This window comes from Plectropomus leopardus, chromosome 8 (genome assembly GCF_008729295.1).
Source record: "Plectropomus leopardus isolate mb chromosome 8, YSFRI_Pleo_2.0, whole genome shotgun sequence".
Lineage (NCBI taxonomy): Eukaryota > Metazoa > Chordata > Actinopteri > Perciformes > Serranidae > Plectropomus > Plectropomus leopardus.
The window spans coordinates 2,198,627-2,212,981 of record NC_056470.1 but is presented as its reverse complement, the minus strand read 5'-3'; the positions used below and the strand labels follow the sequence as shown (position 1 = coordinate 2,212,981).

General features: G+C 38.2%; 1 protein-coding gene across 1 annotated transcript in view; it reads right to left on the bottom strand.

Moving 5' to 3' along the window:
- Positions 1-14,355, bottom strand: part of prkcz (protein kinase C, zeta) — a 166,327-nt gene that overhangs the window by 65,921 nt on the left and 86,051 nt on the right. Inside the window, exons 6-7 of the mRNA XM_042491932.1 lie at positions 2,493-2,624; positions 1,242-1,332 (exon numbers count right to left, since the gene is read on the bottom strand). Coding sequence (XP_042347866.1) covers positions 1,242-1,332; positions 2,493-2,624 — 223 coding nt within the window. The remainder of the gene's footprint in view (positions 1-1,241; positions 1,333-2,492; positions 2,625-14,355) is intronic.

The window sequence follows — 14,355 nt, the reverse complement described above, 5'->3', positions numbered from 1 at the left end:
TAGAGGCCATAAATGTCCGCAAATTATGATTGTTATACCTGAGATTCAGAAGCTCCTTACCCTTCAAGCAGAGGATGATATCAGCCGCCATGTAGCAGAGAAGGTAAGTGATTGTGATTGACCTGTTATGCCTTTGTTATTGTTTATTGTTTAGTTATATGTGACACTAGAGGCCGATGCGGTTGTGTTACATGTCACACTCATCATGTCTCTTGATCACAGGATGCAGTGATGCAGTGTGTAGTCACACGCTGGAGCAGAATGATGCCACCACTGATAGATTCTGTGTTAAAGTACACATGCGGAACAAAGACGGGACTTTGTGGCAAAAGTTGCATCATATGAACAAATCTCTCTCAGCTGTGTGGACAGGACTGAGAAATATGCGGCGAAGTGGAGAACTTACTTGGAGTACATCACTGATGTAGACAGATCGTGAAGTAAATCGCAAAATTTGTGCATCATTAAATGACTCATGTACATATATGCATAAATCAAATTTTGATTTGGTGACCATAGATGATCTTGTTTCTGTGGAAACAAGTTGAAGGTCAGATATTTTAGTGGAAATGCACAGAAGAAAAACACATTTTTGAGTGGAGGAGGACTAGGTTGTACTCTGACTTTTGTTAGATATTTTGTCATTTTTCCAGTGTGAACACTGCACATACTTGGTGATCACCTGCTTAGAATGAGTATCCAGTATGGATTTGATCAGAGAAAGAGAAATATGTGAACAATGTGTTGCAGGAGCTTATCTACAAACACATTGTCAAAGTCAAGTATGGAAGCACAAACTCAAAGTGTTAAAGTCAAGGACGCTTTTCCTACAGGTCTAATAAAACAATGCAGAGGGAGACATTTTTCATTTTGATGTGACCAGACAGCCATAGAATTATGCATGAATTATGTTCAGGTGCTGTATCCTGGTAATATCATCCCTCACCGTGACACTGAACTATCTTTTATCAAACTGCTCATCCCTTACATTAACATATTAAGTTCACTGGATTCACACTTGCTTTTTTTCTCTTGCAAAATTACCAAGTCTAAATCTTACAGATGCTTCAGCTAATTATCAGTTCTCCTCATAATTCTGTCATCATCACCTTATTCACTGTTCTGTACTCAGTTGGCAAAGTTGAAGTCAGAAGATGTACTGTAAATACTGATGATTTCTCTGACATAATAAAATTGGACCCAATAACATGAATTGTTAAAAACAGATACATAGGTCTTACTTCCATCTGTGTCCTCTGTGTCATCTGGTGGAAGGTCCACTTCTTCACTCTTGGCATCTGAAGGGGGCTCCTGTGATGGCATGGCTGGATCCTGGAGAGAGCAATTCATAAGTCCGCCTAAACATCCCCTGACATATTCTCCCAAATACACACTGAAATATCCACTCATGGTTTTACACTCCGTGTTTATGCATTTGGCATTCATTTTGACAAGATTGTGTATTTTTATTTAATCTTTGAATTTCCAGCTCAGTTCCTACAATAAGTCTAAAACACACTGTGGAAATTAAATTGTTACATTGATACTGTTAAATGCAAAAAATGCTCCATTGAAACCCATTCAAACTGACATTTTTGATCCCACAGCCATCAAAGAATAAAACATACATTGTATGATGTATTCTGGGCTTTTGCCTTGGAATTTGTCATTTTTACTATTTTCCATCTGATGGTGTAATTTTTACCATGTTTGGCATATGGAGAAAATACATGCTGTTTTCATTAGGTGCGCTGTCACAATCAATGTTGCTGCTTATCATTGACATATTCCAGAATGTGATCATCTGGAAAACTTTTTTTTTAATCTACTTAGCATGTAGTATATTTAAAATAATGTCATTTTTGTTTTTTAACTAAAAACATAGTAACATCATGACACAAACCTGACATTTAAAGGGTTAAAATTCTGAAAAATAAGGTAAGGTAAGGTAGGGTAGATTTATTGGTCATTTTTAGACAACGTTTAAAAAATGAAATTTCATTGGTCCTTGATCCTGCTGTGAATGAATATTTATGATGAAATTTATGATTAGGACTGATGTTGGTTAAAAAATTAACTCAATGAAAGTAGAAAATAATAATGTGTAATTTTTTTCAAAGCTTGATTTTGAAAAGCGCATGATCTGAGTGTGTGCCGTATTAAATTGATTCCCGATGGGGTCTTTCATGTGCTTTGAACGTAAGTAAGGTATAAAAAGCATCTAAATGGAGCTTGTTTAGTGCTATATAGATAAAAGTTATTATTATTATTATTATATTATTACATCAAAACCAAAATCTTTTCCCAAACTCAGCCAAGTATGTTTTTTGTTCTCAAAACCTATCCAGGTGTTCTGTACTCTAAAATTTCTATATATATACTTGTGTGAGCCTGTGTTGTGGTAGCCTGATTCCAGAGTTTGCTGAGAGTGTGTGTTGGTGTCTGTTACGACAGGCTGCTGCTTGCTGCTGGGGACAAGATGAAGTACTCACCATAAGCCTTTGGCAGGTCTGAGGGATGAGTCGGTGACAGCGCTTATGGACCAGAAGTTTGCAGTTGATACACTTGTAGCCCTGCCTGCCCAGCCCCCATATCCTTTCACTACAGTGGCCACAGTAGGCTTTCTGGAAGACACACACAGGACAGGACACAGTCTTAGCTCAGTCTTTGAATCACACACTGACTCATATAAGCACTATTGATTTTTCATCAAAGATTAATTAACAGCAACAACTGACCGATATATTAATGTAGTGAACATATAGTGACAGGTGAACCCTTCCAGATGAAGTCATATATCAGATTTATTACACATTTTTATTGGCATTCTTGTTATTTTATTCTTTATTTTTTATTTTATTCATATTATTTTAACACATTTTTGTTCTTAACGCCCCTTAGTCCAAAATGTATTCTTCTTTTAACTTTGGTCTCCACCAACTTCTGAAATATATATGTCACTTTAGATGATTAAAGTTCCATTACATTCACCAGCGAGTCTTAAACTGTGTGTGTCTGCTGTTTGCTGCTGAGTATGAAGTGATCAGTGACTTTATTGAAGCTTTTTCACAGAAACCAGCTGCCTGCTGCTGCTGGAAATAGGGTTGATGAAAGCACTGAGACTGAACCAACACCAGTTGTCTCATTTCAAAGTCAAAGTCATCATTTCTACACCTTACCATGTGCCTCCTTTGCCTAATTCAAAGTTTTGTGCCAGCATGTGCATTGTTGACGTTGTTTGCAATGTGCTTGTGTTGCCTAAACATAACCACATGCAGAGTAATCCCACCACGTGCTTATGTTGACATCACGGCTGCGGCATCCTGGAACATCAACAGCAGACGCAAAAGGTTATCTAGAGGGTACCTATTAGCAGACTCTTCAAAATTACAAATAATAATTAAATCCATTGTTAACCATTTGAAACCTAAGCAAATTGCTTAGATTTCTTTCAAAAACATAGGAAAGAATGCAATATCTAACTTGGAAAGAAATGTCACACAAATTAGTCGCAAGTAGTTAATCAAAGATAACAAAGGAAATGAATTATTACATTATCAAAAAACTACAAAAAATGTCCAGAAAGCTTTATTTATAATCATTATAATTCTGTGTTTGAAATTATTTTAAATATAAACAAATATTTTTTCTCATTTTCTGCACTTTTTTGGGGAAATTTTCTCATATGCTTTTGTTAGGAGTTTTTTTTTCTTATCTTCAGGTAATTTTCTTGTTTGTTTGTTTTTTACTAATTTCTTGCTAATTTTTGAATCATGTGTTGTTTCTTACTGCCTTCTTCTCATGTTTTTGAAAGAAATCAGAACAATTGGCTTAGGTATCAAACGGTTAAAATGAAAATATTGATTAGTGCAGCTTTAGATTTTTTTTAAAGGGTAAAATATGTCTTTATTCACAAGTTAATGTTTAAAAAAAAATGTTATGAGTACAGAAACTCATGCATCATATTAATATATTGGTTAGTGACATTTTTCACATATTACTCAGTACTGTTGGAACACACATTATTTTGACTTTGTGGCTTTCAAATTCTTTCATCCTTTTTGTATTTAAGATAAGATAAGATAAGATAAGATAAGATAAGATAAACTTTATTGTCCCAAAGGACTTTTGTCTAGGGCAAAAGTGTTGAGCACAGTTGCAGACTACATAATAAAACGAAAACCAACAAGACAAACAAACACAACAACAGCACAGATAAAAGATAGATTTCATACTAACAGAGTTGCTGCAGACCCCGAGTAAATGAATCAATGAATAAACAAATGGGTTTTTGAGTAATACCACTCAGATGATAAACACTGTATCTTTAGGGGATTACATAACACAGATTAACACACAGAACTGAAATTCCACAAACACATTGATAATGCTTTATGTGTGAATTACAGTGGAAACGTAATAACCAGGTCTGCCTTGGTCAAATTGATCTCTATAAGTGGATGATTATTACAACTATTTTTTCCCTTTTTCATTATTTTCATGCAGATTACCAGCTAATTGATATTTGTATATTTAGTACATGAATATAAAGTAATGAAAAAAACAGCCTGGCTTCTGAATGTTATTGACTGCTTTAAAAATGCAGCAGCTGTTGTGTTACGCAGCCATCATCAATCCACTTGACGAGGACAATTTCAACCACAGGGACTTTCCTTGTGTACGTTCATTTTCTGTCTCCATCACCAGCAGCCATAAGCCTCAAGGAGACGATGTTTTTCATCGAAATAAAATGACTTTCTTCTTTCCGTCAATAAGCACGCAGCAGCAGCAGCCTTAGGTAGCAGGCTGACAGTAGACAGGTCACTGTTGGGCAAAGTGTCATGGAAGTAAAGAACAAAACTGAATCACTGTAGTTTTAAATTGTTTTCCTCATGTTGTCTTGTATATAAGACCAAAAATAAACACTGTAAAGGGACTACTTAATTATTATAAGTTAAGTTTTTAAACAGCATTGTGTAGGAATGATTCTATCCCAACATTTCTGATCCATAGAAGCATTTGATCACCAAAACTGTGATCACTACAAGTGGTTTCCATACTTCTCCAGTGAAGTCAGTAAACTGCTACTAATTAAAGACTTCATGGTCACTTCATGTCTGTTCCTTCCTTCTTTCTGTGTTTCATTCATTCTTTTCTTCCCTTCTCTCTCTTTCTCTCCTTCCCTTTTCTTTCTTTGTTTCTAGATGTGTTACACCTGGGAGAGAGGTGGTCTGACTGCATATGATTATTGATTGTGATGCAGTTTGCTGATGTGTTGTTAAGGGTTTGTGTGCGTGCGTGCGTGCGTGCGTGCATGCGTGCGTGCGTCAGTAAGTGGTTGGTTTTATGAAAACAACTGGAGAGGCAATTTTTCTGTTGGTGTTTTATTAAAAAATGTCAAAAGTCAGTCGTTCTCTCTTTCCCTCTGTCTGTCTGTCTTTCTTTTTCTTTCTTTCCGTCTTACTTCCTTCTTTCTTTCAAATGCAGCTCTTCCACCCAAGCAGAATGAGTTTCTCATCTATCTGTCAATGGCAACTTTTGTTGCTCTATATGTTCAATTCCAAGTTTGTGCATAAACACATTCTGCATTTCAGCATGTTATGACCTGTTATGACAAAAAGACACAAGCTTATCAATTTATTTGTATAATCAATTGATAGTTCAACAAGAGAACACTGTTTTCTTACTTTTTTCCTCACAATTTTAGCTTTAATTTTGCAAAATGAAATAGTTCTCTTCAGAAAACTTACTAGTAGTAATGTACAGACCTGTGAAATGAAACATTCAGAGGTCTTAAAGTCACACTGACTGTCACTGGTTGAGTCTGTGTGGAACGTGTTGTTAAGTTAAAGTATGCTGTGCAACTGTACCAGCTGAAAACATGTATGTTGACATGATAGTTTTTGGACTTGTTTGTACAGCTAAAGCTCTAGCCTTTATAAACTATTATCATTCCAGCTGGTCACATCCATGTACTGTACAGCAGGAACTGACTGAAGTTCACTCTGTTATGTAACACTCTCTCCAGAGTGTTTCTCCTGTCTTTGTACTGATGTTTTTAGCTTGTGTCTTACATTGCTATATTAGTACCAAAGGATGTTCAGCGTCCCTGGACATCAATAACTCTGTCACCATGATGTGTCACTGGAGACTGAACACATGCAGCGTGTGAGCTTTGGTGTATCGACAACATCCATTCACAGGGTGTGGATGCTGACAGTGGAGAGAACAAAGAGTCCCAGTCACAGCGCTCTGTTGCCATGGAAATGCTTCAGCCAGACTTCAAAGGCTTCCTTCAGTCTGTCTAATCGAACTCTGCATAGAAGTTTACGACAACATTTATACTAACTTTTGTCCTCGTCCTTTCACTTACTCTAAAATCTGACAGGAATCTGCAGTGTGAGGTCAAGAGAAATGTTGATGTTGTCACTGCGTTAGGCTTTGGACCGGCTAAAAAAATACCAGGGAGGATTCCACTCAAAACAAAACAAATAATGTAGTTCATCAAAAACATAATAATGCAACACTTTGCATTACGCTTCTAATGAAATCACGTGCAACAAACACACTACATTATGTTAAGCTTTGACTTTTGACATTCTTTAAAAAAAACAACATTGAAGTGATTGAAGTGCCTCTTCAATCATCTTCATAAAATTAAGTTAGGGGAATTAACTTTTCTTCAACAACTAAATGCATTTTTGAGTAGCACTTACTTAATGATTAATAGCATTAACTCAAAGTTTTTTAAGTAAGAAAATGTCCTTTGTGTTGTAGTTGTTTGGCCTGCAGGTCCCTAACACAACATCTTAACTGTCTGAATTTGTTCAGACATGTTAAGTGGTCAGAGGAGGGAACTTTAAATCCTGAACTGAAGATGGAAAAAAGTAGAATTTTGACGCCAATCTCATTAAGTTACTACAATTTGATTTTTTTTCTTTCTTCAAATCAATTGAGGCAGAAATTTTATTTTAAATAACACACCGTTTTAGGTTGATTATCACCATTTTTTTGTCAACACTCATCAAAGTAATGTTTGCAACTTACAAGGTTTATTTAAATCAATAAATAAGATTTTTTTTTCCTGCTTCCACTTTTAATTAGATTGTAGTGACAGGTCCCCTGAATTAAATTTTAAAGTGTATATGTTATTTTTATCACAGATCTATAAGCAGAGCTCAGGCTTAAAAAAGTGCAGTGATGAGATACAGAGATAACACTAACATTGTGAGATTTAGCAGGTACAATGGTCACCACATCCACTCAGCATGCTACTTAGCGCTGAAGACAAATAAGGTGCATGGGAACGCCGTCGGTTTTGCAGGTTTTTGGTCATTAACCAATATACTGAACAAATTCAATTTTGACCTGATAGTGCAGTTCCTGTTCAGAATACAACCTGCTTGGCCTGTGCTATTTCTGCTTGCAGCTTTCTTGACAGTTTTCAAACAGTTTTTGACCTCTCGACCTTTTCTCTTTTTTCCTTTTTATTATGTTGGATGTTTTCTTATTGTGTAACTGGACAACTGTATTATTTATTTCTGTGTCCTGAAGTAAACTGTGCTTAGTGGTCCAGTGGCATGTTTATTGCAATGGATTGAGTAAAAACCTAAACCAGCTAATAGATGAACTGTAATAAATAAAATCTGATGCATCTATATTTATTTATATGTACAATATATTCAGAACAGAATGATTATGTACATTTGATGGGATGTAAGTAAAGCCAACTTAGTGTACCTTTTTTTTGTTGGTTTTGCTAACTACTCAACTAGCCATTATATGAATTATAACATGTTTTTACTAAGACACTGATAACTTCTGCTAGATATTATCCATTTGCTGCTGTTACACTGCTAGATATAATTAGACATATGCAGCATCTTACAGAAAATAACCAACTCTAATGAGCTCTTTTAAGACAGCCAAGTTGTACATTGTTGCATCACTACAAAGATTTTCTTTTCTGAACTGTGTTGAAACAGCTCTTATTTTTTCCACTTGGTAGTTTGACTTAAGGTGCTGACAACCCAATTACTGTTCGAGCTTTGTTCTAAGTGTTTTCTAAGAAGAGCCCAGGAAGCACCAGTGGTTTGGAGTTACTGGGAGACAGTAAGTATTTTACTCAATAGACGCTCAAGTCATCAGCATTGCTACCTGCAACTTACAGCACACAGATATGTCATTTGCAAGATAATGATCAGCAATCATCTCTTGACATTACAAATTTCTCAGTTCCAGCAAGAAATTAGGTGGGGTGGGGGTTATCTAAAACCTCAGTGTAGAGAACAATTAACAGCTTGAGTGGAAAATGAAAACAAACTCTAATGTTGAAGCAAAATGTCCTAGAGCGATGTTTCTGTACCCAAACCACCAAAACAAGAGGAGAAAATCATCAAAACAATGGCTGCATGCCACAGAGTCTGCTTCAAGACTTTTCGATGCAGTAGTGTCAGAAGGGGCTGAAAAACGAAGCCAACATGAAAGGCCTTTTATTGTGAAATATTTGCAGTTAAAATGTGGTACATTTCCATGTACCACAATTTAACTGTGGAAATATAATAGTTCTAATAGCCAACTGCTCTGCAGTGGCGCTGCAGCACCAATGCTGTCAGTGTAAACACAACAAGCGCACTAGCTGCAGCAGTTCAGCAAAGTTATCCTCTTGCGCTGCTCATGCATGCAGTGTGGCCCGAGCATCAAGGTTTCAAACTGGGGGTCTACAAACCAGTGGGTGACATCGCAGTGGTTTCGTCCATTATTTGATGCTATTACATTAGATGAAGACCAAAAACTTACAATACGCCTTCAGGAATTGTTGTATTATAGAGAAGTAGGCTACTACTACTTCTAATATTCACATTTCCAAAGAAAGCAAAGTGATGCAGTGGCTGACTTTGTGTCAGAGCAGCTGAGTTTGTCAGTGACGTCCTTGGCCCAGCTGGACATCTGCCCACTGCTCAGTGCTGCAAGAGATGTTAATGTAATCCCAGAGTGAACTTCATGCTGGGATTACATTAACTCCAGGATTTACCACAGATTCAGAAAGAGTTGTCGACAAGACATGACATGTGCTGCAGCCATATTCCAGCCTGACCAGTGACAGATCTGCAACAAAAACACTTCTCTTTTTAGAGTCAAACAACACTGAACAGTCCTTCAGCCAGGATCAAGAGGAGCAACACATTTCAGTCACTGTATTTTGGGAGAAAGTGTTTGAGTTTAGGAGACTGACACTAGTCCAGATAAGGAGTGCATCCTTCTTCTTCATGTGTTCGTCATGAGGAAGTAGTGATTGTCCAGAGTCCTGCAGCTGCCTGCGTCTTGGGATTAAAGGGATGAGAAGATGAGAAAAGCTTTTATCGATTGACAGTCCTCCCTCCAGCAAACAGCATTACACATCATATGAGTGCCTGGAAACTGACTGGCCTATGATGCTGGGAAATTATGGGCTGTCTGATTCACCTCTGATAAAGAGAAGTCATCAGAACAAACTGACCGACGACACATGGCAGGAGTCCATGCAGTGAAATCAGGCCAATACAGCAGCAAAGGAGACAAGGATCAGCAAAAATATCAACTATATTTTTTCCAGAAAAACCAAAAGCAGCCTCCAAAGAATCCGAGACAAGACGGGAAAGAGTGACCACCACTACTAATAAAACTAATGCAATTTATAATTTAAAAACGATATCTGAAACTTCCCCTCACTTGCCTACATCTGTTACATTCTGTCTTTTTGGACCAATGACATTCAACTTACGGGCTGCAGGCGAGTGTTTCTTGGCCCCCCAACCATTTTCATGAAAATAAAGTGATTCTTGTTTTTTGTACTTTTAGTATACATAAGGTGCCATAAATCAGCACTAAAATAGAGCTTGTTTATCAAAAAAAACCAAAAAAAAACACGTGCGCACTTGGAAGATCGACCCCTGCACCCCCTGACAGAGGTCCTAGCAAAGCCCTAAATGTCCTAAAATCCAATAAACATCCTAAAATCCAAGAAACATCCTAAAATCCTTAAAATATCCTAAACTCCTAGAAATGTCCTAAAATTTTACAAACATCCTAAAATCCTAGAAATGTCCAAAAATCCAGAAATTTGACAACACGATATTCGCATATTCAGTGGGCAACCTAGAAGAAAACCCAGAAGCAAGAAAACCCTTTTTGGCATATACACCAGACGATAATTCAATAGGCATCCATCGTCATGCCTCTTTTGTTTCCATGATGCCAGCATGCCGTCTAAAAAGGAGGCATAAAGAAGGGACTTTTTAGTGGCCCTATAGCGACATCTCTGTGTAAAAACGGCGTCTGTCTCTCCTCTCCAGCCACACTCCCTGTTCCTCAGGTCTTTTCATTGCTATTTTCCATCCATCCTCCAGATAAATTAGTGAGGTTAAAATCTGATGCTTCACCCCCTTCTGTGACCCCCTGCTGAGGCTACTGTCCAACACTGACAGACAGGAAAAAAACTCTCTCCCCCATTCACCTTCATCATCACAGGGCTAGATGATGACCAGGGGGTCAGAAAAAGGCTACACTACAGAGCACCCAGAGAACATGCCTCTGCACACAATGCTCCTAATTTTCTGTTTTAAAGATACTTAATTTTTTAAAAAACTGACTTTGCATTCACATGGGCGATTTCTGTGATATTCCGTAAAAGGTAAATATGGTAATTATGTTTGCGTTCATGCACCTCACTTCAGCTCTTGATCTGATAACATCTTTGCAGGCTGATTTCCATTAACCCTGCTATTGCACAAATTAAAGTTGTGAATATAAAACATGGTTTAAAGAAACATGCCATTTTTTTAAAAAATAAGGGGGTAAAAATTAGGTGGTATTTCAGGTGATTTGAAAAAGCTATATTTTTTAAAACTTTTTTTTGCTCTTATAGTTCACATGATGCAATGGCTATGTGCTTGTCAGTAGGAACTGGCTCCTCTATTATTGCTCCATAACACACCGATGTGGCCTTGGATTGGAAATAATGACGGCTAGTGCTGTGGCTGCAATAGAAATAAAGCTGCTAATGTTTTGAACATCCATCACCATATTTCTTGGAATGTTATCATCAGAGGAGTTGCAGAATATCAGTCAGTGGAAACACAGTCATCTCGCTACTGTTTTTTTTTTTTTTACATTTCAAAGATAACGCTGAAGTTTCGAAAATATCACTTAAGTTTTGCACAAATCTGTAATGGAAACCTGCCTTGTGTCAGTTGCAGAAATTAAGACATTCCCTCTCAGTTTCCCAGCAGCCTGTTAGAACCAACATGACTTTCTGTTTGGATGTTCTGTCTGTAGGATGAGAAGCTGATGTCAGTCATCCCCCCTGATGGGCGCCTGTGGAGGCGAACATGCAGTATCTACGGCTGAATTCTGCTTCATCACGTGAGGAACAGCAGCTAAAGAGACCCCATTATGTCTAATGAGAGGGATCCACAAAGCAGCTTTCTGCACTGCAACATGAGGGCAGATGGAGAGGAGAGAGGAGAGAGCTGGAGACAGACACGTGGAGACTGAGAGGGAGGAGAGGGATGGAGTGAGAGGAGGGAGGAGAAACCTGACCTACTTCTCCTTGGCTTATTTATATGCTGAGGACAACATAGTGAACCAACCAGGAGCCTGAAAACTGGCCTAGCAACAACAGTCAGAGAAATCCGTCTGAAAACCAACCGCTTAACCAGCTAAACACACACTCATGACTTATCAGTTTAGAATACAACAATATCCAGAGAAATCTGAAAATTACAACAGTCTCCTCTCCACATCAGTTTTCTTGTGCTGCATTCAGATGCCTTTTACTAGCATTTAAACCTCTGAAACCCGAGATGTGATTTCTTTTAAAAACATAGGAAAAAACTGAACAAACTGAAAAAAATAGTAAAAGGTGACAAGGTCTCATCTGATTTTTTTTCTAGCTCCCTCTTGAATGTGTTTTGCTCTTGGTCTGGTCGGTCACTACCTCTTCTTCCCAACCTCACCCATATGAGGTGCCCAGAAACATACTGACCACAGCAAAGTAAGAAGGAAACTACAATAACCACCTTGTGGTTGTATGCCTCTGCAAGTTGCAGTTACAATTTACATTCATGTCTGTCATGACTCATATGTAGCCATGACAGCGGATAATATGTGTTGCAAAACGCTCAGCACATCTTACAGATTAGTGTCACCAATTCAATATCTCACCAAATGTGTCCCCTTCTATTCCTGACTTATGAAGCTGAGTAATGGCCCGAAAAACTTTCCCTGCAGAACATTATGAAGTGAAGTTGACCTTTGATCTTTTGGATATAAAAGATCATTACCTCATCCTATTAGACAGCTGTGTGAAATGTTGTCACATTATAAATTGTTGAGTTATGGTCAAAACAAGTTTTGTGAGGACAGGGTGACTTTTGAGCCCTAAAATCTTATCAGTTGGAATTAGAGGAAATTCCCTGAAGGTGTTCTCAAGATCAATGGACGTCAGCTCACAGTGACTTTTGCCCCAAGTTCATTGCTAATTTTTTTTAACTTTTGACCATTTTGGAAAAAAGGGAGAATGGCTTATTCTGCGTAAAAAAACTATGCTGTTATTGTCAAAAAACGAATTGCAGTGTGCCAAACATGCAGGTCAAACATGACAGACGGAAATCTAACACTGACTGTGGGCTAACAGTTTCAAATGGCATGATGTAATGTTAAAACTGAGCTGAATCAGCTATAAAGTAAACTCTACACAAACACCACACATGAAGATCAGAAGACAGCAGCGTGAATTGAGCGGCTGTCTTCTGGCTCTGCTATCAGTTATGAGTTGCCTTCATTTGCAACTGATGACTGTAATTGTAAATAGCTCCTCTAAGAGACACATGACAAAATCATATCCTTGGATGGTCTGGCTGAAGCTAATACGCCTCACAAAGGCCACAACACACAGATAAAGCAGTAGAACCTGACCTTCCTTCTCCCCGTTCAGAGGAAACACATATTTTAAGTACTTAAGGTCTGATTGAAGCAGCATTAATATCTGGCTTGTGGCGTCCAGAGTGACAATTGTGCTTTACAGAACAACACTGAAGTCCAGTTTTCAGGACAGAGGCTGCAGCTCTTCATCTTCTTCAGGGAGATAATAAAAGCCCACATGTGCATACAGATACCTGAGTGTGTGTGTGTGTGTGTGTGTGTGTGTGTGTGTGTGTGTGTGTGTGTGTGTGTGTGTGTGTGTGTGTGTGTGTGTGTGAGTGTGTGTGTGTGAGTGTGTGTGTGTGTGTTTGTAGCACGAAGCTGAGATGACACAACTGCAAAACAAGTGATAACTGGGACAGCATGAATTATGCACCGATATCCAGATAGCTCAGCTGGTGCGATGACTTGATTACCTGTGGTACATTATTTATCTGCAGTATGTTTGTGACATACTGTACTGCATCCTCCACACAGAAAGACACACATCCTCTGCACAGACACACTATAAAACATTATTTTTTCCTTGCCCAAGCGTGGGTATGGTAGAAATTTTGGTTATGAGTAGTTCCTTGAATAAAACTGAAAAGTGTTTCCTGAACTGGAGATGATCATCCTGAGTCATTTAGTAACAGATGCTACTCAGACACAGTGCTGAAGGACCTGGTGAACCACAGGGTTTCTACCATAGAATCAGTATTTCATTTTCTTAAAATGCATATCACATATTCAACCCTATCAACAAAAAAGAATAATGCTTTTGTTCCATTGTGCAAAACGTTTTTGTAGGCGGGGAGCAGACATTACAGTAAGAGAATCCTGATTCATATTTGATCAGCACTGCTAGTCTGACAGTCTGATCTGAGGCTGCCACATTGTGCTGCTGGATCAGAGTACGATTACGCTCCTCTGTCAATCATTGTGTCAAACCTGCTCCATGTTAGACTGCTTTAGTTCTGATTGGCCTGTCCAGGATGTGGGCGATTGGACATCTGTTTGAATAGGAGGGGGACCAGATTAGAGCTTTGATTCTCTGCCCAAACCCCACTGGGCCCAACCCATCTCGCCCGATCCAAATTACTTGAATCGAATCAAGTTCTCGCCACATTCTTTTATTTAAAAGGGCTGGGTAAAAAAATCAATTCATCAGTGCATTGCAATATGTTTTTTACCAATTCAATATTGATTTAAAAAATCCTGAAATCGATTATTTCCATTGTAATAACGCCCCGCTCCAGTGGTGGCGGTGTTAGTGCTGACCGAGAGTGACTGACGTTGTTCAGAGGCCTGCTTGACCCCCAAATATCTGTTGTTTATTCTTTAAAATGGCGACAGTGGTGCGAGGTAGCAGTGTGTTGAAATCAGCGCTGACAACATTAAAGACGACATTTG